The 26963-nt window shown below is 45.6% G+C and overlaps 1 protein-coding gene and 1 long non-coding RNA gene across 3 annotated transcripts in view; one reads left to right on the plus strand and one right to left on the minus strand.

Annotated features, from left to right (window-relative positions):
• Positions 1–5112: 5112 nt before the first annotated feature.
• LOC133097383 (NUT family member 2G-like) lies at positions 5113–12673 on the minus strand. The gene is made up of 7 exons (XM_061199241.1): positions 12658–12673; positions 9989–10703; positions 8906–9034; positions 7686–7858; positions 6935–7230; positions 6429–6545; positions 5113–5907 (listed from the first exon to the last, which is right to left on the minus strand). Exons 1-7 carry the CDS (start codon positions 12671–12673, stop codon positions 5113–5115), a joined length of 2241 nt encoding a protein of 746 aa, XP_061055224.1.
• Positions 12674–16530: 3857 nt separating this feature from the next.
• Positions 16531–26963, plus strand: part of LOC133097478 (uncharacterized) — a 118281-nt gene continuing 107848 nt past the window's right edge. For both annotated transcript variants that reach the window (XR_009702019.1, XR_009702018.1), the window contains exons 1-2: positions 16531–16596; positions 17102–17187. This is a non-coding gene — a long non-coding RNA (uncharacterized LOC133097478). The remainder of the gene's footprint in view (positions 16597–17101; positions 17188–26963) is intronic.

The following is a 26963-nucleotide window of genomic DNA, read 5'->3' on the forward strand; positions in this document are numbered from 1 at the left end:
ATGATGCTGTAATATTCAAACTGTTGGTGAAACATTTTTCATCTCATTATTTACTCTGGAACAATTGTGTTGACATAGGTACTGATGGTGCAAAAGCAAAGGTGGCAGAAGTGCTGGCACCTTAACCCAAATCAAGGAGTAGCACCAAACTGTACTAGTTGGGCTTGTATTCACTATCATACACTTGTATTAACAGTGCCAGTTCCAGTTAAGAATGTTCTGTCTTCAACAGTAAAAATGATTTATGTTAGTAAATCTTGACCATTGAAATGGAATATTTTATAGTGTATGATGAAATTCAACATACAAACATCACACATCTGTATATCAAAGTGAATGGGAAAAAGTTAGATCAGATACTGATAAAGAGGAAGTGGATGATATGGATGATAGATGTGAAAAATTAGCTAAAATGTAGCACAGAAAAGAAACGGTCAGAAATTATGAATGAGAAATTTATGGACCTAGAGTCTGCTGGTGGCTTGATTTTGGACTTTGCAGCCTCCAGAACTGTGAGAAATATACGTCTTTTGTTTAAGCCACCCAGTCTGTGGTAGTTTGTTATAGCCCTTTGAGCTAAGACATATTTTAGTACCAAGAAGTAGCAAATACCTAAATATGTGGAAGTGGCCTTGGAATTGGATAGTAGGTAAAGGCTGAAAGAGATTCGACGTGCATGCTAAAAAAGAGCTGAAATCGCCATAAAGTCCTTTCAGCCTATACCTATTAAAAGTGATTCTGGTGATGGCTCAGAAAGAAAAGAGGCACACTGGAGAGAAAGTCTCCATCTTTGTAGAGAATACAGAAATAATCATGAACAGATAGAAATATGGACGTTAAATGCTATTCTGGTGAGGTCTCAAACAGAAATGAGGAACACATTATTAGAAATTGGAGGAGAGGCAATTCTTATTATAAAGTGGCAAAGAACTTGACTGAACTGTGTTCTAGCGTTTTTTGGAAGGTAGACCTTGTAAGTGATGAAATTGAATATTCATCTGAGGAGATCTCTGAACAAAGTTTGGAAGAAGTAGCTTGGTTCCTCATCACTGCTCCTAGTAAAACACATCAGGAGAAAGATAAATTGAAGACCAAATTGTTAAGCAAAAAGAAATCAGAACTTAGAGATTTGGAAACTTCTCAGCCTATCCATATTTGAAAGTGAGAAAGCTTGTTCTGAAGAAACTCTAAGGGTGTAGCTGAGCAACCCTTTGAAGAAGAGATCATAGGTGTGATATTAATTTAATTAGTCATCTCAGCAGAGGTCAGGAATAGAGAAGGGACACTGCCAGTTTGAACTAAAGGGGACAGAGAAAGCCAGGCAGAATGAGGAAGGCTGTCAGAATTCTTGGATTCTACAGAATGGGAGACTAGAGCAATTTGGCTGTGAATGTGTACTCCTCTTGAAGAAAAGGGAAGAAGGACCCCAAAGGTGATTCCGAGGTCATCGGGTCTGTCAATCCCACCACAGGCCCAGGGGGCCTCAGTTTCAAAGTGTGAGATTGTCACCCTCACAGAGAGTCATGGTGTAGGTGGAGGCCCTACAGAGAGCTGCAGTGTGGGTGGCACCCCACCAAGCTGAAGGAGTGGGGCTGCCCCACCGAGCTGTGGGGATGATGTTGCCACCCCAGCGGGCCTGGAGGGCAAAGCATCAAACTAAAGAGGGTTATTCTCGTACCTTAAGATCTAATGGGATTGGCCTTGCTAGGCTTTGGACTAGCTTGGAAACTGTCACCCCTTCCTTCTTTCCTATTTCTTCCTTTTGGAGTAGGGATGTCTATTATATGCCAGTCCCAACATCGTATTTGGAAACACTTAACTTGTTTGGGTCACAGATTTACAGCTACAGAGGAATTTTGCCTCAGGATGAATAGTACCTCCAGTCTCACCCATATGTGATTTAGATGGTGTTTAGATCAGACTTTGGACTTTAAATTTTACAGTTGATGTTGGAATGAGTTGAGGCTTTTGAGGCTGTTGGGATAGAATGAATGTATTTTGCATACAATAAGGACACGAATTTTGGGTACCAGGGGCAGAATGCTATGGACGTATATCCCCTCCACCAATTCTTATGTTGAAGCCCTACCCTTCAATGTATTTGGGGATAGGGCCTTTGGGAGGTAATTAGGGCATGGGAATGGAGCTTTCATAATGGGTTTAGTGCCCTTAAAAGAAAAGACACAAGAGAGATCCCTCTTTCTTTCTGCCACGTGAGGACACAGTAAGAAGACAACCATCTGAAAAGTAGGAAGAGAGCTCTCACCAGGAACTGAATATGGCACCTTGATCTTGGACTTCCAACCTTCAGAACTGTTAAGAAATTACCGTCTGTTTTTCAAGCCACCAGGTCTATGGCATTTTGTTATAGCCGTCCAAGCTGATGAAGACATAGAGAATATATAAGATGGTCTAATATACATATATCCAGGGTTCTAGAAGTAGAGACAGGAGAGAATGAGTAGAAGTAACATTTGAAAAAGATAATATTATGTTCTAGATGAGATGAAGAATGTGTTTTATCAGTTAATGAAGCAAAATAGATCACATGGAGGATAAATTTTTTTAACCTGAAACTAATCACACGTCAAGAAACTGGAGAACACAAAAGACAACAGACAGTCTTACAAAAAACAATTAGCAAGGAAACTGATCACCCACCGTGAAAGGGTGTATTGATGGCATAATTTGAAAAAACAGTAACAAAAGCCATATTCGATGGAATAAATATTCAAAGTTCTGAAAGGAAAAACTTTTCCTCTGGAACTGATTACCCTGTCACATAATAATTTATAAAAGTTCACCAACAAGGGAACTGATAAATTATTTTTAATGTATGCATACAATGCAAAATTATAAATAATTAAAAAATTAAAGAACATCTAATATATCAATTTTTCTTAAAGGAAGAATGTTGAAAGAAGAAGCCAAAGGCAATATGATTTACATGACACCATATATAACCAAAAATATTGTTATTATACATAATTTTGATTATCTACAGCTCTGCTAAAAGCATAAACATTTTTATAAGATGGATATATACCAAGTTCTTGATGGTGGCTATCTTTCTCATTGTTGGGGAGAGGTGTAAAATGGGACAACCCTTATGGAAAACAATATGAAGTTTCCTCAAAAAATTAAAAATATAACTGCCATGTGACCCAGCAGTCCCACTTCTGGGTATGTATCCAAAAGAATTCAAAGCAGGATCTCAAAGAGATATTTGCACACCCACATTCGTCGTAGCATTATCCAAAATAGCCAAGACGTGAAGAAACCCAAATGTCCATCAACAGATGAAGGGATAATGGGGTCTATAAACACAATGAAATATTTCCTTCCTTGAAATAAAAGGAAACCATGTCTCATGCTACAACATGGATAAACCTCTAAGACATTATGCTAAGTGAAATAAGCCACTCATAAAAGGACATATCATAGCCACTCACATGAAGTATCTACAGTAGTTAAAATCACAGAAACATACAAAGGTGATTGTCAAGATCTCAGGGAGGAGGAGGGAGAATTAGGGAGTCTCTGCTGTCCCAACCCCCGCCTGGGTCCTGGGGAAGGAATCAGAACTCAGAACCGGGAGAAGAGGCTTTGGCCAGCAGGGAAGTAGGGGTGAGGCCCAGGGTGGGCCCACAAAGGATCAGAGCATCTGAGTGCATTAGGAGGAAGGGGCTTCAGAGGTGGGCCAGCACAGGCCATGACGGGGGCTAAGCAGGCTGCGAGGGGGGGCAGTTCAGGGAAACAACAGGGGTCTGCTCCCTGCCCCTCATTGTTTGCTCATCTCACCCTTATGAGCGGGTCATTTCCCCTGCTCTGATGATTCAAAGTCTCTGCCGGCAACCACAGGACGGTGACTGAGGCCTCTACACTCCTCAGCATGGATCCCAGCTCCCACCCAGATCTGGGGCCACAGACACCTCTCCCCCACCCCTGCTGCCCCTGTGAGCAAGCTGTTCTTGTGAAACACGGTCATACTTTGTCAGGAGGAACTGTTTTCTATGGGAATACAAATCAGTGTTGATACCAATACACACACATGTCGAGCCATGGGTGGAAAGGGAAGGGACAGTAGTTCTGGGGTGTCTTTGCACACCCATAGGCCCCTAAGGCCAGTCCCCACAGCCACAGCCAGATGGGTCCTCCTCCCTCAGTTGAACGAGATGCTGCTGCACAGAAATCCCACAAGTTCCACAAAGGGGCCCAACTGTCACTACCCTTATACACACCTTTAACGGGTGCCCCATGAATTTCCCTGCACCCATTCCCCTTGTTGCATCCTCATTGGGATTAAGAGGTAGCTGCCTCAACCACTCTCCACATTGCAATAATCCCAGTGGGACTAGAGAACGCTCCCGCTACAACCAGGCAGACAGTCCTGTCCCCATGGCCAAGACTTTTCCTCTCTGGTCAGGCCACCCACACAGGAAACCCTGGATGAGAGGAGGGTCACCCCAGCGCCATCGCCTGGCCACTTCAGGGAAGCAGAGAGAAGCTCCATAAAGACAAGGGCCGCCTCCAGGCTCCGTCCTAGAAACTGGTTAGTGTCCAGAGGGCTGAGAGGCACAAAAGCAGCTCTCCCTCCCCACACGGTTCAGGGATGCAGAAGACGGTACAGATGCCCCAGAAGGCCCCTAGCCAAGCAGGCTTTAGAGAAGGGGATGATGAGGGGGTCCCTGGGGAAAGTGAGAGCTGTGCGTTCCCAGGGGCAGCCTGAAGTGTCCTCGTCTATGTGGAGGAAAGGTTTGGCCACCTGTAGATCCATAGCTCCTGTGACCTCCCTCACCCTTCCTTCCTCTCAGGATCGCTCTCTGTGGAGCAGCTCCACACGAACAAGATGACAGTGGCCTGAGAGCATTTCCCACCAAAACTATCTTTATTCACAATTTACATACATCACTCCGAAGGTCCTGCCCACACCCACCTCCCCCACCTCCCTAACCCCCCACAATCCCACTCCCCCTCCTCGCCCTGGTGGTCCTGCCCTCCTTCCCTTCCCCCCACACCCTCCAGGATCAGCACTGGGGTGAGGAGGAGCCCCTAGGCTCCCCTGGGGGCCGCCCTGGGGGGCTCGCCCTGGAGGGCCGGCCTGGCTGTTCCCTACTGGCTGCAGTGCTTCCTCTTCATCTTCCTCCTCTTCCCTGTGACAAACGGGTCACGCTTTCTCTTTCTCGGCTGTGAGGGGCGAGCCAGCCCCAGAGCCAAGGCTGGCCTCACAGAGACCCCGTGGCCAGCCCCGGGGATGGGCAGCTTCTCAGCAGCGGCTGGGCGCCCACACAGAGCCCGCTTCCTCGACTTGGGAGCGGCTGGTGGAGCTGGGCGGAGGCCTCTTCTCTGAGGGGAGGGGGCCTGGGGAGCACTCTGGGCCCCCCAACCTCCAGGGGAGGCCAGGCCTGAGGCAGGGGCAGGACTCTGGGACAGCCCGCAAGGCAGCAGGCTCTGCGGAGAGGCCAAGAGGGAGGCCAGGCTGGGGAGCTCCTCCTCGTCCTCACTGGACGTGTCCCTGGGCCCTCGGGCCTCCCGAACAGGAGAGGCCTCTCTGAGAACAGACGCATCCCTGGGTCCCAGTAGAGGGCCAGTGCGCCTTTGACCCTGGGGAGGGGAGGGCCGTCCGGCCCGGAATGGAGAGACCTCCTGACGTCCTCGAGAGGGAACAAAGACTTTGGGCCCGAACAGGCCAGTGTCTGTTCGGATGGGCCTATGAAGAGCCTCAAAATCAATCTCTGGTGGGCAGGCTTCATCACTGACCCCTAGATGGCGGTCTTGGCCGTGCCTCTGGGCACCTTGGCCGGCGTGGGACTCAGGAGGACTTGAGCCCATTCCAGGTGCACTGTGGCTCGGGGCTGCCGGCCCACCCTCGTCCTCTTTCAAGGCCAGGAGTCGTTTCTGCACCAGCTGGGAGGAGGGAGGAGGACAGTGACGGCTCCACACGCACGTGTGAGAGGAGGAGCACTGGGCAGTGGGACAATGGCCCTGGCGGGGAGGAGGGGACGGGTGACCCCAGGACTAGACTCCAAATACAGACACAGTGGCATTCCTGCCATCCTCCTGCACCTTATTCCCAGCTTTGTGTCCTTCCCTCTGCTCCCGGCTCCCCATCCTCTCCTTCCTATCACCCTGCACTGCACCCACCCCAGAGAGGGCCCTTCCCCATGCCAGGCCTCCGAGGCAGGGAAGGGATGGACAGAGCCATGTGGGCCTCCTGTTCTGGGGCCCTACCTCTCCCCTGCTCACTGGGGTTCCTCCGTGCCCTGGTCTTCCTGGGTGTCCCTTGTCTCCCCTGTTCTACCTGCGATCCCTCCCTCCTCTGGCTCCCCTGGGCCACCTGGTTTCCCCTGTCCCCTGGATCCCCTGGGGTGCCCCCTCCCCTGGAGTCCCCTGGCTCCCTGAGTGTCCCTCTCCCTCCCCTGGCTCACTTCTTCAGGGGTGAGTCCTTCCTCCTGCTTCAGCTCCTCAGCAAGGGCCAAGAGATCCAGCTGTGGGTCTGGGGAAAACAATTCTGCCAGGAATCGAGGGTGAATGACTGCCTCCACCTCGGACAGAAAGAAGAGGCTGTGAGCATCCTTGGCCAGGAGTGGCCTGTGACACAAGAAGACCAGGAGGGAAAGTGAAAAGCAGAGACCCACCTCCACTCTCCTCCACAAAGCGGGGATGGTCAGCACACACACACTCACACAAACATGCACATACACAGTCACACACAAAAGAGCACATATACAGATGCACATACACAGACACACAAAGGCATACACACAGACACAAACATATACACACATACATCTGCGTAAACCTCCCCTAACACCAGGCTCAGGAACAAGGAGCTGAGCTTAAGTCCCATCGGTCTGAGCAGAACCCAGACCTTGGGTGCTGAGAGTTCCATGCCCTGGCATCTTGTAGACCCCAGGCTCCAGGCCCAGCCTACCTTGGTGACAGAGTCTTCCTGGGAACGCAGCTCGTCAATGTAGCTCAAGAGACACGGGTCCAAGTAGGTGTCGTCCTCTTCCTGCTTCAGCTCATTTCCGTCCTCTCCACATTCTGCATGTGACTCGCCTGTGGCTGAGTGGACGGGCCCCACCAGCGCCTCCATGATGTCCACATACTCCCTCACAGCCTCAGGGGGAATCTCCTTGGGTGTCTTGGGCTCCGGGGTCCGCTGGGATCTGTGTGGCTTCGGGTGCGAGGGCTGGGCCCTGGGGCCGGACATCCTGGGAGCACAGGCTGAGGCAGAGCAGGAGGAAGGGAAGGAAGGTGAGGGACTCCCGGTCCACCTCCTGACCACCGAGCGCACGTTGGTGAGGGCATTGTTTGGGGGACATTGATGTGGGTGTGGGAGGGGTCAGGACCATCTGAAGCTTCATGCACAGTTGGAGAGGGGAGGTTAGGGGGTCATCTAAGAGAGTCACAAGTAAGGAAGTGGGGAACCTCCAATTTTCTAGGGGTCTCCCCTTCAAGCCCACTTCTTAGGCAGACTTAGTGTGGGGTCCTTTGACAGGGAGGTGTGAGAGGAGTTACAAAACTGACCAAGTCAATACCCCGTAGTGACAAAGGGCAGCTGAGACCCCACCCCCCTCCACCCCCCGCCTCGGTGGCTGTTTTGGTTGAAAGACCAATGCCCCTGTCTTGAAGGAAAAGGATCCACATGGGGACAGTGGCCAACCCTAGGCCCCTGTTACCTGTGCCTTCAACTCCAGTGGGAAGCTGGGTGCCTGGCTGAAGGCCCACTTTTGGGGCTGGGGGCCCCCGAGGATCCAGCTTCGTTGAGGCTGGAGGAGGCAGGTCCTGCGCGCGCTGCATCCACTGCAAATTCTGAATCTGCATCTCCTCCTCGGCCGCAAATTCCATGAACCTGGGGGGTGACGGAGGCACAGGCCACCCTGAGAAAAAGGCCTGGGTTCTGGAGCCCAACAAAGGCAGCCAAGAATGAGGCATTGGGAGAGGATGTGCCTTGGGGCCGTCAAGGCCCTGTGAGGTGCTGTCCACAGCAGAGAGCTGCTCCTGGAAGTGATAACAAGATCTGGGACCCTTCCTGCCTCACCAGCACTGGAGGGCATTCAACAGCATAGACCCAGGTCGCTGAATTGAACCAGGTCAATGGGACACATGGCTGACCCAGGGGGCACCCTCCTCATGCCCCCCGTCTCCATCCAGAACCACATGAAGGGCTGACAGCCAGAGGCTGGAACAGGCATGTGTTCCCCACAGGGGTCCTTGCCCGAATTCAGGACCCTGGGCTAGGACTGAGAGTCCTGGAACATAGACCTGCAGACAGGGCCCAGGAGAGGCTGGACGATGTGGATGCTGAGCTTAGAGGAGAGGCCTTCCCTTCCTCTGAGAGGCGCTCGTTTGTTTGGTTTTGTTTCTTAAACCAAGGGGATTACCATGGAGCAAACATTGGAAGGGCCGGAGACCCTTGGGCTGACGGCAGCCGGCTTCCCCAGCCTCTTGAGGGAAGCCAGGGTACCCACTCAGGCCACTTTTCATAAGGAGAGGGAGTCCCAAATCTATGTCAGTGGCCGCCAGCCACCCACCACTAAGGAAGCAGCAGGCTGGCGGGTGGAGCTCTTTTCCCGGCCCAGCCCATATGTCCGGAGTTGGACCCCTACTGGACACACAGCTTCACCCTGCCCCGTCCTGAGACCTTCATGTCAAGGCAAGGGTAGGTCAAAGTCAGGGGAAGGCAGAGCTCCTGGTGGAGGAAGGACAGAAGTCTCAAACTCTCAAGGTGAGGGAGGGGATTCTGGAGGACAGTAGGGCCTCTTGGCTGTGGGGACCCTGTGCTGGGTGACAGCCCTTCTCCTCTGTCCTCTCTGATGAGCACCCCCACGGCCAGACCCTGCCCTCACCCACTCGCCTCACCCTCCACGCAGCCCCTGGGCCCAGGACGCTGACTCACTTTTCCGCCATCTCGTAGTAGATCATCCGGTCAAAGTTGCTTCTGCGCCGCCATTCCTGCACGGCCCTCCACAGCCCCTCCTCCTGCGTCATGGTGGGCTTCAGGCGGGCCAGGGATCGAAGCACTGGGCTGTAAGCCCTCGGGGTCAGTCTCCGGGCCCAGCCCAGCCCCCACCTGCCTGACCCCACCCGCCAATGTGGACCACACATCACTCAACACAGCATGACTGAGCAACAGGAGGGTGAGAGGCGGGGGTCTGGGAGGGCAAAGACAAGCCTTCCCGGCCACTGCTGTCACCGCCTCACACTCACTCAAGGATGACCATCCACTCCCAGGCTAGAGCTGGGACATTGTGCCTTGGGGAGCTCTTTTCCTCCTCAAGGCTGCATTTTCATAATAAAAATCACCATCATCAATGAGGTGTGGCATGTGCCAAGCAATCTGCTAACACTTCATAGATTAGCCCAAGGAGTCTTCTGCACAGTCCTCTGAGTGAAGTGTAATTGTCCCCTTTTTACGAGGGACTGGAGGTTTAGGATGGAAATGCCTGCCAGGCTCACAACTCTAGTGGGAGAGAGCCCACGCCCTTAGGAGAGCTCTACCATCACCCTGTTCCTAGTGGAATTCTCCACAACGAAGTGGAGGCATGCATAAAGCGCTCTCCTGGGCCCCGCGCTCCTCCCCCTCCTCTGAAGTGACCTCCCCTGGCCATGTACACTCAAGTCCTGTATGAAAGGAGACGACACCACGGGAGAGTGCGGCATCCACTCCTTGGCTCCTCACCTTACACCATGACACTCTCTGACTGCAAGTCTTCAGTCCATATTACCATGAGAATCATGGAAGAGCAAGCTGGCGAGACTCACAGGGTGGTGGGGCCAGTTGAGATAGGGCACATTTCAGTCATGATGTCATGGGCTGGCAGGCCCACCCATGTGACCGACAATGTGCCTTCTCATAGCATGGACATCGCCCTCATACCTTCCTTCCAGTATCCCTAGAAACCTAACGTGCGAGTCCATCCCCAGTTCCTCTTTATCTAAAAGCTCCGATAAGCTCAGGACCCCCTGAGCGTTCACTTACATGAGAAAGCAGGAGAAAGCTTCTGCATCAGGACTCAGGCGAAAGTGTCTCCGGGCCAGGGGCTTGAGGTGCTGCCAACGTCGGAAGTTACTGTACTCGCTCTGGGGGTTAGAGGAGCCATCCTGCGAGGCGTTGGACTGGTTGGTGGCCAGGCGGCCCTCCCTGGAAGTGCCATGTGGCCATGGCCCAGAGTTCACTGGGCGAATGATAGGGGCCAGCTGGGCAGCTGGTGGTGGAGCTTGAGGAGGAAAGCCTGCGGTCCAGCCTCCCTTGCCAGCCTGACTAACTCCAACAGCTGGAGCAGTCACAATGGTCTCCATCACAGGGGTTGCTAAGAATACGGGTGCAGGACATGCAGCACTCCTGCTGAGGGCCCCTGGAGCGCTCCAGTTGAGGGGGGCTTGAGTAACGACAAAGATCTGAGTCTGGGGGGCCTCCACTGGCCTCCCTTGTGACCTGACTTGGACAGTGAGGTTGCAAGCCCCAGGTGCACTGGGGCCACGGCCACCATTAGCCACCAAAGGCGTCCTGGGGAAAGCTGGCAGCAGCAGGCTGCTTCTAGGAGGGCATGCTGGGGTGATGGGATGTGGCAGGTGCTGCTGCCAGGGTGGCCGGTGCTGGGCGCCAGGAATGGGTGGAGGGAAGGGCACTGCCGTGAAAGCAGACAAGGAGGCACCGGGGTTCATGGTCACATCCGTTCCCAGCACTGGAGATGCTATTGAGGCAAAGGAAAGGAGTGAATGGAGGAGGAGAATGGGCACGTGGGACTGAGGCTTTCTGTGGCATCAGAGTGTAAATCTCCACAGGTGAGGGACACTTGGACAAGGGAAACTGTGCAGCGTGCAAATGTCTTCAAGTGATTTTCATGCCCTGACCTCCAGTTGAGAATTATTCCACTGGTGACCCCGCGCCCATCCACCAAGGTCCCTGACCCCTGTCTGCCGAGAAGAAATCGCCTCAGCAAGCACTGACTTGGAGAGCCTCCCTGAGGCACCCCCTGGCACCTAAGCCTCACAGGCTGTCTCCCAAGACCTGGAACTGGGTGGACATCCGCTCTGTGAGAAATGCCCCTCAGCCGGCGTACTAGCAGGTACGGACCTCCTCCAAGGTAAGTTCTAGGCACCCAAAGGCCCTTTGTGGACAGGCACTGTGTAAAATATTAGGGCCCCACCTCCTCCTCAGTCCTCCTTTTCCTGATGCTCAGTATAAATCCCCTCTTTCTTTCCTAGCCTCACAAAACAAAACAAAATGCTGGAAAATATCTCTCTAATGGAATCTTGATACAAACCCATAACACTGGCCCAGAATGCACCTGCATCTCAGAACAACCCACAGCAGACACGTAACATGGGCCAGGTCCTGCCACCCCCTCCCCAGTGCCCAGAGTCACTGTCATCACTCAGGAGTTCTGTTCCTAGGAGGCGGGGGTGGGGGTGGGGTGCGTGAGAAGTAGGCACGTGTTCCTTAGATTCTGTCATTTCACAGCCAGTGATGGCTGCAGAGGATTAAACAAGGGCCAAGGAATTGTCATGTTACATTGGTCATGGGAGTACAGACCGCCTGTGGTCCTTCCCCTTCCAGCTCCCAATAACGGAAAGACAATCTGAGACGCAGGCATAAGCCAGTTGCCATGGCGATCAAGTTGTCTGGAACACATCCCTGTTCAGGAGAACAAGGTACACACCACGGTGCACCTAATTAACCAGAACAGGTGTCACAGGATGTTTAATAATAACACAGAAGATCGTCTTCCTGCCCCTGGGCTACACTCCTTCCCCCTTTAAAAGAGGAAGCAGCCTTCACAGACATTCCACCCGAAACAACCCCACTCCACATCTGTCCCCTGTCCATGAAGGAGTGACAGGAAATATGAACAAACTCTTCCTCTCAAGGCAGCCTGAGGGTCCACCATGAGATACTGGACAAGATGAAGTAGGTCTGAAGTACTGCGATTCCACAAAAGGAAGAACAATTCAGAGCAACTCAGGAACCTGAGCCCTCTCTTGGCTGAAGTTACACGGTTGCCCATCCCCTGTTGAATCCAAAGCAACAGTTGCCTGAACTGAGAAGTGAGCTCTGGGCTGGGAGGAGTGGACGAGGTGTGGGCTGCGGCAGTTAGAGTAACCTCCTGCCTAGCTCTCGGAGAGGACACTTCACTGCAGGTGTGGCCACACACAGCCCCACTGAATAGTTTTCTCACCAAGACCATCTCTCCCCACGGCCCCCTTAGATACAGTATGCTCCTGTTCAAATCCCTTAGAAAGATATGGTGAGGCAAGCTTCAGGTGCCTCAGGAACACAATACAGGTCTAGGCTTTCCTCATGACCCTCCCTGTGTCACCACCAGGACATCACACACATCCTTACACACACGTTTCAAAGTGGCTTGTCTCCCTTCTAGAAAGAATCAACCTGCCTGCTGCCATCCTTTCTCCATAGCCAGGGCAATTCCTCTTGATCCACCTCCAATGACCCCTCCTCCCCAGTGCAGTCTCAGGTTTCTTCAGGCTCCCCAGTCTCCCCAGGTGAAATGTCCTTGTGCGTCCAGTGCTCTCTTCTCCCTCTACTTCAGTCCAACTATGTGCCCACAGTGAAGTGTCACGTGTGAACCCGAAGGATGTGAGGGATGGCAGGGTCTCTGAGAACACACCCCCAGCCTATAGGCTTACCTCCTTCTGAAGCCATCCTGCAGGCTTGGGCACGGACTACTGCTGCCTGGTAGCCTCAATGAGAAAAGTCAAGACCAGGACCCAGAGAGTGACCTGCTTCAGCAGACGCTCAGGATCCAAGTGAAGGAGGGACAGGTTTGAATTTAAACATTCTGCAGTGGGGGAGGGGCAGAGGGCACGTGGGTCTGGGTAGGGTGGGGGTGGGGAGACATTCCACGAGGGCTCTGGCAGGTAGGCAAGAACCGGAAGTTCCTTCCACCTCACACAGTGGCAACACAATTGGCGTGTGCATCTTTACGCAGTTTATAGACTGTTTTTGTGATTCACGGCACCGAGGTTGGACTTGACGGTCCCTTCCTTTCACTTCTTTATCCATCAACCTAGTTTTGTGTCCCTCAACACACTCTGCTTCCTACCTGGCTCTTGACTTACTTCAACAGAGACTAGACTTTCTGAACAAAATTCAGAACTGTTAGTCTGATAAACACTTGGGTATTTATGGCCACATGGAACTGAGTATTTGAAATTAGGATTGTCTCAGCAGATCCAGTGTCTTTGACTGCTGTATGTACATCACTCCTAAGGGAGTGGCCCTTGTGCTCCAACCAACATCCAGCAGGACCAGCCTTACTAATGATCCTTTGTGCTGGAAAGCCCCCGTCCATCAAAAAACCGTCATGCAGCCCCCATGTCCAAGACCAGAATTCACTAAATGTCTTTCTCATAGTATTCCATGGTTGTTAAAGATTTAGTTTTTTACCTTTTAAATGATTTTAGTATAATATTTTAAGCGAGCAACACCTTCTCATGGTTCAAAATTAAATTGTGCAAAATGGAATATGCAGTGGCGAGTCCTCCTCCCACCTCTTTCCCCTGTCAACCCAATCCTCTTTCCCGGAGGAAACCAGTGTTATCTCTTTCATTAAAATCTTCCCAGAGATACGTCATGCAACTAAAAACGAAGGCAATCTGTTTTCATTTTTTAAAATGCCTTCATTTTTTTTCTAGTTGAAAATTCATATATGTTCCAATATATCTGAGGATATTTCCAATGATTGTCTTTGTACGGGTATCGTGGCTCCTCTGTTTCTGCACTAGATTCCTAGAACAAGAATTTCTACAGTCTCTTAAATTTCAAAGCACCTGAAAGAATAGGGTGGCTCGATCTAGCAAAGAAAAATAACAAATGCCTAACTGAATTTGATTTTTGAATTTCACATAAACAATGATTTCGTTTTTAGTATAACTGTGTCCCATGCAATATTTTGGACATACTTTTACTGCAAATACTTTCCCTGTTTATCTGAAATTTACATTTAACTCGAAATCTGTATTTTATCTGGCAACACTACCAAAAAATTAGAACACACTAAGCTATTATCAGTTACTCATCCTTATGAGAAAGAGAACTTGGAGTGACGAGACTCAAGTGTGCATCTTGGCTCCAACAGAAAACACAATTGTAAACATACATAAAATCTGCAGGCTCTTTGGATGAAATGGATTTAGAAGAGCCATCATATAGCACTGAACATCTTGGCTTAGTAGGGGTAAGGACAGAAGTAAGGAACAAGAAGGCAGAAAATCTTTTTCTCTTTCCTTATATTAAAGGGACTAAACATCCTAGAGCCCTGGTTTTTCTAGGTGTTAAAAATCCACTACCCATGAAATGGATGTGCACCTTGACACAATGCCAAGAGTTTATCTACCAGTTACCAATCCCCATTCAGACAAACCCACTTCCATCTAAATCCTAGCCTGCAAGCCCTGCTTACAAGTTTGTTAATTTCCTGTCTGCATTTCATACCCTTGTTCTTTAGAATCTAGGCCTCATCATTGCATATAGTCCCATCTGCACGGGAATCATGGTAGCATTCCTTTTAAAAAACTTGTTTGATTATTTTTTTCATATTGAGAATCCATGTCAGTCAGTTTAACACTATCAAAATGATATGAAAGAGTATTTGTGTTTTGTGTTGTGAGAAGAGAGGACTGTTAGGAAACTTTTCAAGGGAGATGAAGGCTGAAAACCTCAGAGGATTGCAACCCAATCTCTTGGGAGACGAGATTCACTCGCTGCTGTAGCAGCAGTATAACTCCTACTGATTGTGGGGTATTGGGGAAGGAAACAGAGGTTTAGAAGGACTGTTCCACAGTGTGAAAAAGACTCCTGTTGGTGCTTAAGACGTTCCTTGCCCCTTGTCAGGAAAAATTGACTCAGAAGAAGATGAGAAGATAAGGTGAGAATATTTCAAGCAATATCATGGTGAACTTTATATCTAAAGAAACTCCTGTTGGGGACTGAAAAAAATAAACAATTTGGGAATATCGGTCAGTACTGGAGCTTTTATAGTGAAGGAAAACTTAAATGATTGTCAACCAATAACTTCACACTAGAGGGATGGTGAGGCAAAATATTGTACCCAGGCACTCGAGAAAGGCAGGCTTCCTTGTTGCTTCCTCCCTTTGTTCAGTCATTGAACCAATTATTTACAAGATTCTCACTCATAATTCTGATACAGTATTTGAAGGAGTCTTCTCAAGGCCACTGATACAAAAATTGCATTGTGCAAAAATTAGCCATTCCCAATTCTGCAATCACTTTTGCACCACTTCAAAATCCTACACCCCAGAGACACAGATAATCAAATTAGCCCAAATGTAATTTGGGAAGACCAGTCACAGAAGGGAGTATCTAAAAGTCCTTTGGATCATGATCTCTGACTATTCCTGCACAGAGGCTGGGGGCAGGCATTGACTACTGAGAAAAAACAACTCTGGACATGCATCACAAGCCTCAGAAGACAGTTCATCTTCCACTCAATCACGAAACGTTAAAGAAACGAAGAGATACCATGTTTGTGTCTTGTGGAGTTTTCAAGTCTGTGCACTTGGAGGCGCTTAGTGCTGTTAGATGTGAGGGGTCTTCAGAGGCATCCTGTTGCGTGAGAAATGCTCTAATCTTGCAATTGACCAGAAAGAGGATCTGATGATTGAAGTTTCTTTGGGAAGTATTACAAAGTCAGGTCAGTAAGTTGATCCCGCTACTATTTTTGTTGTTGTTGTTGTTGTTTTTATTGCCAACTGAAATTCTGCAAGATATTACAAAAAAGGAGGGAGGGAAAGTAAAATAGTTCCCATACTACCTGCTGTGTTGAAATTGGCCCAGATTGTCAAGTCTTTCTTAAAGTTATTTAAAAAAAAGTCAAAACCGTACAAAGGAAACACCTGTGAATCAACATTTACTGAAAAACCTCCATGTATTAAATACACTGAGAAAAAATATTCTAGTAGAGTAAATGCGTTTGGAAAAACTCTAGGAACGGAGTCAGGAGACAGTATCTTAAAAGAATGTTTCCCAGGTCTGAATTCTTTGCTAGAATTGTTCTTTAACGGAAACTTCAGGCTTGCTAGGAAAAAGGACCTACTGTTTTTTGAAAGGCATAAACAAGAACCAAGGAACTGCAGTCCAAAGGGCATGAAAGCACTTGCCCCAATTTGAGGCTACTGTGCTTAGAGCGGAGCTCTCCAGAACTCTTTGTAGCTAAGTGCATGGGTTTCACGTGTGCAATATAAAAATCACGAGTGCACATCTCACAAGAGCTGGTTTTAAGAAGAGACCGTCACGAAGGTTCCCGGCGAGGAGCGTCACCAGAGATGCTCCGCAGCGTGCCCGACCCTGCATTTCTCTCGTCTCCTGCAGAGACCTCCTGGAACAGATCCCCGCGCGCCCCGCGCCTGCACGCCCGCGCACGCCCACTGGGGCGGGGCTCTCGGGCACGCGGACCGCCGTCCTCCAACGGCTCCCGGCGTCTGTTGGGGCAGTCGGCTCCGAAAGACAGGAGCGCATGCGCGAGCGCAGAGGGTGGGGCCCCAACGGCCGTCCGGCGGGGGCGGGGTCTGTCATGGCGGCCTCGAGTCAATTATAGGAACCCTGAGGTAAGGGGTACGGGGACTTTTCACCCCTCAGGTGTCACGGCTCTGCGCTGTTGTTCACCCTGTGGGTTATTTGTGCCCTTGTCCGTGTAAGGAGACTCCCCACAATGTGGATTCACGCCCCCATAGAGCTTGATTCCCTTGAGGGGTTTACCCCAAGGTTATTGGCACCACTGGGGAGCCGGCTGCAAGAAGGGTTCAGTGATTGCGGGGCCTACAGTGGGGGGTAAATAGTGTGTGCGAGCTATTAAACAGGTGCCGTTCTAGTCTGCGCGTTCTGAAGAGTACAAAAGCTAGAGGGAGGTCTTGGGAGTTGAAAACCCTCATCTGGTTCCAAAGGTGTAGCTCAGGTCACTGGAATATGAGTGAAGATCTAGCGAACATCCTCACAGCTTCACTAGTAACTTTTTAACATAAAAATATCAATCAACACTTATGTTCAAACTGTACTCTTTTGTCAATGAGAGGAGTAAATTTGCTGAATCTAACAATAAGCATTTATTCGTAGTCTTGATACTCTCAAATCATGCCGGAATTGCAAGCATAGTTTGGCTGGTGATGCAAGAGTTCAGCAAAAATCAACGAAAGCATTAGGTAAGAATCAATTCGGTATATAGAATTTACAGTGAAGAATAGTGTACATTTTAAGTTATTTGTAAATTATGTGCACACATCCATTATATCTTTAAAATTAATTAAATGGTATATATCTCCACACTTCTTTAGGGAGTGCTGATTCAGGTTATTAAGGCTTTGCTTGATAACACACCACTGCAGGTGCGTATGGGGCTTAAGGTAGTTTATGTTTGTATTCTGGGGTTGTGAAAGTACTGTGTGGGTGTGTTTGTAGTGTGAATTACATATATGTGCGTTTGTGGCTTGTTGGAGTTCAGTGTCTGTATTTAAGGATATTAAGAAGTTACATCCTTGTTTTTGGCAATTGGGGAGTTGTGGGTGTTTATGTGTATCTGGAAGTGTCATGTTGTATATGCGTATTTGTAGATCTTCCAGGGATTGTAGGACCTCATGGGCAGTGGGTGGTTTTATGTATATCATTATTTGGGAGTCTATTGGGAATGTGTTTCCATGAGTTCCTGGCGTGAGGTTTATTTGTGTATTTATGGAGTTGGTGAGAATCTGAGTAGTGTATTTGTATTTGTGGGTTGGTGATGTCTGTGTGGATATTTGGGGTTAAGTGGAAGACATGAGTGTGTTGTTGTGAGAGTGGATGTATTTGAGTTTATGTAGAGGGTTTGAGATGTAATTCAGATGTAGTCAAGTTGTTTGGGTTATGTATTTGTAGTGTAAGACTTTGGGAATGTGCGTTTATTTGTGTGTTTTCTCCCAGCATGTTAGAAATGCGTGTCTGATGGTGGTTTTGAAGGGTTAGCTGCATGTACATAGTGGAAAAGTTGGAAAAAGTACTTGTGTTTATTATTTTTGGTGTAGGGTCATGTGTTTTGCCTATTTTTGAAATGTAGAGGGATCATTTGTATATTCAGGGCATGCTGTATTATGTGCGTTTCTTTTGGTGGTTTTCAGGAATTGTGTGTTTTGGGGTGTGTGAGGGCAGGTGTATGACTATTTTATGGGACTGGTGGTATAATGTATATGTGCATATGAATGTGTTGTGTGGTGTGGGGTTTATATGAATCTGTATTCTGGAAGCAGGTGGTGTTATTTCAGTGTGAGTATTTGGGAGTGTGGGATTATGTATATGCAGATAGTGTGAAGCCTTATGTTTATTTTTGGTTATAGGTTGGTATATTTCCATATTTGTAGTATGCTGAGTAATTGGGGGTATATTTGGGGCTTGTGGTGAGAAACATGTATGTTGAGTTTGTGTGTGTATTCAAGGAGCGTAGCAGATTAGATGAATATTTTCTAGAGTATGTGTTTACATTTTTCATTGGGGGTTATTTGTATCTGGAAGTGAGTATTTTTGTGTTGATACAGTAATGGAGTTATGTGTATACAGGAGAATGGGAGAATTTATTTGTACTGGAAGTATATGATATGGTTCTAAGTAAGTATTTAGGGGTATGGAGGTTTAAGATGTGTAATTTGGGACTTGGAAGGGGTTTTATGTGTATTTATATATGATATGCTGGAGATGTGTCCATGTGTCTTAGGAGTGTGGACTGGTTTGTGTGTATATCCATCAGGGCATGGGTGAATTCATAGGGTTTGAGGTTGTCAGAAATGGTCACAGTGGTTTTCCGGAATGCTGGGATTTTTGTGTTTGGAAATGTTTGGGGATTGTGGTGGTAATGTTGGATTCTGGAAATGTAAGGATGATGTATAGTGTTTGGGGGGATATATATATTTAGAGATTGGGAATATTTGCTGGTGTGTGTGTCCATGAGTGTGTGGGGGTCATGAGTGTATAGTAGCTACAGTTGAGGGATTGTTGGTGTTTTTGTGTCTTGTATGTATCTGAGCATGAGGGGTGTATGTTCATGGTTAGTTTATGAGAGTGTGCATAAGGGCTTTGTGTGTGTATTAAAGTATTCAGGGATCCTCTTTGTGTCACTTCTGGAATGTACTGGTTGAAGAACTTGGTGGAGTTGCTTATATGTGTATTTTCAATGTTCGTGGGATGGTCCTCTATATATTTGGTATGTTTGGTTGTTTTGTGCCTGTGTGTGTGTCTTTAGGTTCATGGGGCTTACGGGGTGTGTATTCTGAGATACGGGAGAGGTTCAGTGTATGTATTTGGAAACAGAGAGGCTGTGTAGGTTGTGTGTTCAGGAATTGTGGAGTATATGTATTTTGGGACTGTGGGATTGCGTGTGGGTAATTTTTTGGTGGTTCATGAAACAACTGTATACTTGGTGTTTTTTGAGAGCCTATGTGTCTACAGGTTATTTGTTGTGAATATACAGGTAGTGTGTTGGTTGCATATGTTGGTATTTGAGCACATTCAAGGTGAGCGGTTTTGTGTAAAAATCAGGTAGTGAGAGATGTTTTGTATGTACATTCAGGTTTCAGGTAGCAGTTGTATGGGTGTGTTTAGTGTATATGAAAGATTGTATGTTCTGAGATATGTTCTGGAGATATGTAGTGTGGTTTTGTTTGTATATTTGGGGTGAGAGTTCAGGGTGTTACTCAGGGTGCAGTCAGACTGTGTGCACATATTCACATGAAAGGGGATGGGGTGCACTGGAACTGGCTCGTACTAGCTTGGTATAGTCAATGGTGCATATCTCTTCCCAGCTCTGTGACGTCAGGTTGAAATTAGTCATGCTGAGAATAGTTACACCAGGTAAGTTGTGAAGCTCCGTAAATCAAAGCTTTCCTACCTACCCTTGGAAAGCATTTTATTAAGCATTCATCAGCATTTATCACTGGTGTGTGTGTGTGTGTGTGTGAGTGTGTGTGTGTGTGTGTGAGTGTGTGTGTGTGAAGTAAGAATATTCAGGCATCAGTGTGTACGTGTATGGCACACTCTATGAGAATTTTGAGTGGGGCATTCAGGGGCTGTGGGCCTTGGTATTTGTGCCTTGACCCTGGTCGATCAAGTTGGTGCATTCTTTTTTTTTTCCTTGCCCATGTACTTTTAATGTTACAAGTACATTTTGTTTCAATTCTGACATATTATTTTATGCTATAATTGATATGTTTTATTTACAATAAATATAACAAAATTTTCTTTTATTATTTTATTTGATTTTTAGATTCTGTTTTGTTCTAAGTACTCTTTATATGTATACCTGTTACAGTGCCCTTAATTTTCCTTTTTCTTAAAAAATCTTTTGCTATCTAGTCTGTCAGTTTTAAATGGTACTCACTGACACTCATATATACAACAGTCAGTTACCTTTTTCAAATTTCACTCTTCTCCCTCTCTTCTCCTCCCATTTTTAATGGAATTCTTTCCACATACTCAGAATATGTAACAATTAAACACTATTCTCTCACCCATTACCCTACTCTTGTGTTAGTATTTGATTTACAATTAAATATATTAAATAATCACCAGCAATCATTTACCAAGGTTTCCTCAGTGTGTGCTGTTTACATGAGTTCATCCTATAGTAGATTCCTCATGAATGACTCACCTGCACAATAGTCCCTGGGTTCTTGCACAGTCGAAACTGTTTACTTATAGACTTGATACGTTAAAGGCAGCTTGGCTGAATATAAAAACCTTGGGTAACTTTTGTTCTATGGAATATTTTGAAAATGCTGTTCCACTGTTGCTTTGCATTGTATGTTGCTCTTGAGAGGCTGGTGCTAGACTAATATTCTTCTCATTATAGGTAATTTGATTATTTTGTTTAGAGGACCTGATGATTTTTTTCCTTAGAGTCGTTTTACTAACATATTTCTCAAAGTGATTTGTTTTTGAATCATTTTCCCGGGTACAAGGTAGGTCCTCTCAACATGTAAATTTAAGTTATCTTTTATTTGCAGATAGTTTTCTTGCCTTACGGATTTAAATATCAATATTTATTTCTGTTGTGTTTCTTTTTCATTTCCAGTAACTCTAATTATATAAAGATCAGATTTTTTTTTCTTGCCTGCCTGGCATTTCATCCACTTTCTCCTTAAACATTTTTACTCTTTTAAAAAAATCTCAGATGTACTCTCTTGGTTGTCTTCCTGCCTTTCCTCAAAGTCCCTTATTAAAATTTTATTCCAATCTGTACTCTCTTGGGCACCCTCTAATTTGTTCTTCCTTCCCTGGTGGACTTTGTCTTTTTCTTCAATTCCTTTTATGAACTTGATTGACTTTCATTGAATTTTTTGTGTGTTTTGTCCTTTTTTGTCATTAGTTTTTAAAATTGCTGATTCAATGCATGCATTCAATGTTAAAAAACTTATTGTTTTAAAACTAATTGCTTGTTTATGAATATTTAATTCAATTTAGAAGTTTGTTACAGTATTCTTCTGCTCCCTTACTAATTTTTGGAAAGAATATCTGTCACAGGAAATATTTTAATTTGAATTTTCTATTTACTTTTTGTAGTACTTTATGTTGAATTGAGTTAATTTTTTTTCAATCCTAGGCCTTTTGTTGATAATTTTCCTGGCGTAAGAGTGCCCTCTTTTACCAGTATTTTAAAATGCATTTAAAATTTTTGATTATGTTGGTAATGGTTGGGATGGTGGCAGAAAGAGAGGAGAGGTGGTGTGACATGTTTGTCTTTGGTTTCTGTAGGATCCTTAACTTTTACTTCTTCCTTTTTCTTCCTTCTTTCTTTTCACTGCCACCACTTCTCCATTTGGCAGATTCTCCCCCCAGAAGCAATGCTTCCCAAAGGCTAATACCTACAGTTCTGCTTACTTTCAAGCCCAATTCTTATAGCTGATGCCAGAAATTGACAATTCTTCAACTTGTGTTTAACATTTTGACACTTACTCTTGTAATTTCACTTTCTGGAAGTGATTTTGTCTATCTTTATCTGCATCTTCTGTTCCACTCTTCTTTTTCACAGAATCTCTTAAGTTTGCCTTCCCTCATTCTTCATGCCTGTAGACTTTTACCAGCCATGATGATACCGACCAGGGTTCTTGGCCTTCCTCAATAAATAGAAATTGACTAGAGGCCAGACAAGAAATTCAGGCAAGGCTTTATTGGGGCCCCTGCTGCAGCAGTGGGGAGCCAGAACAAGTTACAGTTTCCCTTGCTCACTTGCTCCCTTGGTGGGGGGGAAGTGAGCTGGTTCTTTATATGGGGTGAGCGTAGGGGGTGTCCAGGGGTCGGGCCAGAGGGGTGGCTTAAGTGTTTTGTCCACCCCTCTGGTGGTGTTGAGTGCAGGGGGCGTGCTCAGTACCCTGCTTTTGCTCCGGACACCCTGTTTTTTTGCTCCTAGGTCTTCAGAAGTGACAGTAGGGAGGTTTTTTGTTCTTTTTGTATCTTTTGTCTGTAATTTGTCCCAACTGCGCATGCATGTAGTTATTTTTAGTCCCTTATAGTTTCTTTGTATTTTTCTGCTTGAGGAGAGGTTTGTCCAGGTGCAAGCATTGCAGCACTGCAGCAAAAGGTCCCAGGTCCCAGGTCTGTCTCAATGACAGCCTGTTGAAATTTGTTTTTCATTTCTCTACTTGTAAATAACTAGAAGTTCGTGGTATTCTCTGTACCCTAGTATATCTAAAGCATGGCCAATAGTAATTTTATTAGTGTTCTTTATTTGTGTCGTTTTACTTGTCATTGTTGATCTTCTGGTTTGGAAGGTTGAAGAGATTCAGATTCAGGTGGTCACCATTACAATCTGTAGCTGGACAGTTTCCCAGGCAAGGTTTTAAACAAGAAAATGGCAGTTTTAGAAGCTGAGCAGAGGCACTACTGCAAGATTGAAAGAGTGGAATTGGGGATCGCAGTAATTGTTCTGGTTGGTGAAGTGACTCACAATAAGTAAGTGGCAGTGGAATTTAGAAGTGAGGATGGATTCAAATTGCACTCAAAACGATAAGGACGAATTGTCAGTTTCTTAAATAAATTGTCTCGGAACTTCCCTGGTGGTCCAGTGGTTAAGACTCTACGCTCCCAATGCAGGGGGCCCAGGTTCGATCTCTGGTCAAGGAACTAGATCCCACATGCCGAAACTAAAAGATTCCCGTATGCCACAACTAAAGATCCTGCATGTCGCAACGAAGATCCTGCACGCAGCAACTAAGACCTGGCACAGCCAAACAAACAAACAAACAAACAAACAAATAAATAAATATTTTAAAAATAAATTGTCTCTTTTTAAAAAATTGTTATGTATGGACTAAATTTTCTATTCATCGATAGCAAAATAATCAGTTCATGGGTTAAGATAACCTCCTGCCAATGCACAGTAAAGATACCCACTGGTCATTGACCTTCAGGAAAATTCCAGAGGAAACATTATATTTTTTTTATTGAAGTATAGTTGATTTACAATGTTGTGTTAGTTTCAGGTGCACAGCAAAGTGATTCTTTTCAGATTCTTTTCCCTTACAGGTTATTACAAAATATTGAGTATAGTTCCCTGTGCTATATGGTAGGTCCTTGTTGATTTATCTATTATATATATGGTAGTGTGTATATGTTAATTCTGAACTCCTAATTTATCCCTCCCCTCCTTTCCCTTTTGGTTCCATAAGTTTGTTTTCTATGTCTGTGGATCTATTTCTGTTTCATAAATAAGTTCATTTGTATCTTTTTTTTTAGATTCCACATATAAGTGATATCAAATGATATTTATCTTTCTCTGTTTGACTTACTTCACTTAGTATGATAATCTCTCGGTCCATCCATGTTGCTGCAAATGGCATTATTTCATTCTCTTTTTATGACTGAGTAATATTCCATTGCATATAAATAGCACATCTTCTTTATCCATTCATCTGTTGATGGACACTTACATTGTTTCCATGTCTTGGTATTGTTAATAGTGCTACTATGAACATTGGAGTGCATGTATCTTTTCAAATTAGACTTTTCTCTGGATATATGCCCAGGAGTGGGATTGCAAGATCACATGGTAACTCTATTTTTAGAGTTGGTCCATTCTCTAGGGCCAAAGAATCCCCATAAATGTTGATGATTTCTGGCCCCTCTTCGTGCAGATGGGTTCAGGGTGTCTGTACCTAGTCAGATTCACACTCCTTCAGCATTTGTGTGGTCCTGGCATATGGGTCTTGAGATGAGTGAGCCTGGTGGACAAACGGCCATGGAGAGCAGCAGCAGTGTATTAATCAAGTTTTCATTTTCTGTATTTTGTGATGTTTTGACATCTTAAAAAGCTGTCTGGCCAGGGACAGACTGCCCAACACTGGGCTAGCAAAGGGCTCTCTGGGAGCTTGTCTTTCATATGCAAATCAACCAACCAGTCTGGAGTCTAGAGCCCCAATTACCCCATTTATCTAACTTACACACTAAGCCAATATTTCCCCTGACCTAAAATGTCCCAGGGCCAGGTACCAGGCAACTAAGGACCACACCTATAGCCTAAAACCCACCAGAATTATTCAAACTAAGCAATCCTAAATTGTTTACTCTGCCCTCCCTTACATTTTCTGTCAAAATTCCAATAAACGCTCTGGCATAGGCTTTCTCCTTGTTCCTGCTTCTGCCTCCTGACCAAACCTGGTACTTACCCACTAGCCCTGTGTGGTGTTGCATGTCCCCTTCTTTCAGGAAATGTAACTAATGAGTTTCAGAGGCATTGGCCTCTCTGTATCATCACTTGGTCACCTCCGTAAATTAAATCCTGGACATAATTTTAGAACAGTTGGCACAGTGAGCAGAATGACTCAAGTGTTCAATGGAGGGGCCACCTCTGGGCTGCTCTTGGCTTTCTAACTGATTTTACCACACAGCAAGTTCTGCCTAAGAAGGCACTGTTAGTTCTTGGTGCATTTGCACTTTGGCTGCTGCCACTTTGTGCTGTGTCTACCATATGCTGTATTCCAACTTAAATTGTTATAGGATCTTGAAGGAGTAGTCCTTAAGGTCCTTCTCAGCTCCTTCTGTAACTTAAAGGTGCTATAGTATAGGTCTGAAAAGGCTATAATTCACTAGTTGGCACCTTAGCCAGGACAGATTCATCTCATCAGTCTCTTTTTGTCTGAGATCAACATACCTGCTTTTTAGGCTGGTGACCCTAGGAGTGACTAGAATAACTAGTTAACATACAAGGCAGAGGCTTCTCCCAAAAGTGAGTGAGAAGAGGCTTCCTCCAATAGACTATGTTGGGATGCCAGTCTGATCAACTAAGCGAACGATGGTGGACTGCAGTTTTGTTTTGTTTTCCATCTTCATTGAGAAATAATTAACATATAACATTGAGTGAGTTTAAGGTATACAATGTGATGATTTGCTACACATACATAATTGCAAAATGATTACCACAGTATGGTTAGTTAACTTTTCCATTCCTTCACACAGTTACCTTTGTGTGTGTGTGGTTAAGCCATTTGAGATCTACTCTTTTAGCAACTTTGAAGTATATAATACAGTATAGTTAACTGTAGTCACCATGCTGTACGTTAGATGCCCAGAACTTATTCATCTTATAACTGGAAGTTTCCACCATTTGATCAACATCTCCCCATTTCCCCCAATTCCTAGACCTTGGCAACTACCATCCTACTCTGTTTCTGTGAGTTTCAGCTTTTTTACATTCCATGTATAAGTGATAGCACACAGTATTTGTCTTTCTGATTTATTTCACTTAGCATAATGCCCTCATGGTCAATCCATGTTGCTCAAAAGGCAAGATTTCATTCTTTTTCTTGGCTAAATAATATTCCATTGTGTGTATGTCTGTATATATGGATATATTTGTCACATCTTCTTTAACCATTCTTCTGTTGATGGACACTAAGGTTGTTTCCATATCTTGGCTATTGTGAATAATGCTTCAGTGAATATGGGAGTGCAGATATTTCTTTGAGATAGTAATTAGTAATTTTATTCCATTTCCTTTGGCTATATACCCAGAAGTGGGATTGCTGGATCATATGGTAGTTCTCTTTTTAATTTTTTGAGCATACTACTTTGCATAATGGCTGTACCAATTTACATTCCCACCAACAGTGTACAAGCATTCCTTTTCCTCCACTTTTATCTTTTGTCTTTTTTATGATAGCCATTCTAATAGGTTTGAAGTGATAGCTTATTGTGGTTTTGATTTGTGTTTCATTAATGATTATTGATGTTGAGCATCTTTTCATACACCTGTTGGTCATTTATATGTGTTCTTCGGAAAACTGTCTATTTAGATCTTCTGTCCATTTTTTAATTGAATTGCTTGGTTTTTTGCTGTTGAGTTAAATGAATTTCTTATGTATTTTGGATATTAACCCCTTATTAGTTTGTTTACAAATATTACTCTCATTCCATATGTTGCCTTTTCATTTTGTGAATTGTTTCTTTGCTGTACAGAAGGTTTTTAGTTTGATGTAGTCCCATTTTTTAATTTTTGTTTTTGTTGTTTGTGCTTTTGATGTCATATCCAAAAAATCACTGAGACAAATGTCAAGGAGCTTCTACCCTATGTTCTCTTCTAGGAGTTTTACAGTTTCAGGTCTTATGTTTATGTCTTTAATCTATTTTGAGTTAATTTTTGTGAGTGGTGTAAGTTAAGAGTCCAGCTTCATCTTCTACATGTGATATCCAGTTTTCCTAACACCATTATTTGAAGAGACTATCCTTTCCCCAGTGAGTATGCTTGGCTCCCTTGTCAAATAATAATTGACTGTATATGTGTGGGTTTATTTCCGGACTGTCTACTCTGTTCCATTGTTTTATGTGTCTGTTTTTATGCCATACTCTTTTGATTACTATAACTTTGTAATAAGGTTTGAAAACAGGAAGTGTGGTAACTCCAGCTTTGTTTATTCTTTGTCAAGATTGCTTTGGTTTTTCGTGGTCTTTGTGGTTCCATTCGAAT

Source organism: Eubalaena glacialis, chromosome 9, assembly GCF_028564815.1.
Source record: "Eubalaena glacialis isolate mEubGla1 chromosome 9, mEubGla1.1.hap2.+ XY, whole genome shotgun sequence".
Classification (NCBI taxonomy): Eukaryota; Metazoa; Chordata; class Mammalia; order Artiodactyla; family Balaenidae; genus Eubalaena; species Eubalaena glacialis.

What these genes read in the sequence shown, in the direction of transcription:
- LOC133097383 (XM_061199241.1), bottom strand. An exon ending in TACTACGAGATGGCGGAAAA is followed by an intron (nt 7,859 to 8,905) that starts GTGAGTCAGCGT and finishes GTCACCCCCCAG; the next exon opens with GTTCATGGAATTTGCGGCCG. An exon ending in CACTGGAGTTGAAGGCACAG is followed by an intron (nt 7,231 to 7,685) that starts GTAACAGGGGCC and finishes GCTCTGCCTCAG; the next exon opens with CCTGTGCTCCCAGGATGTCC.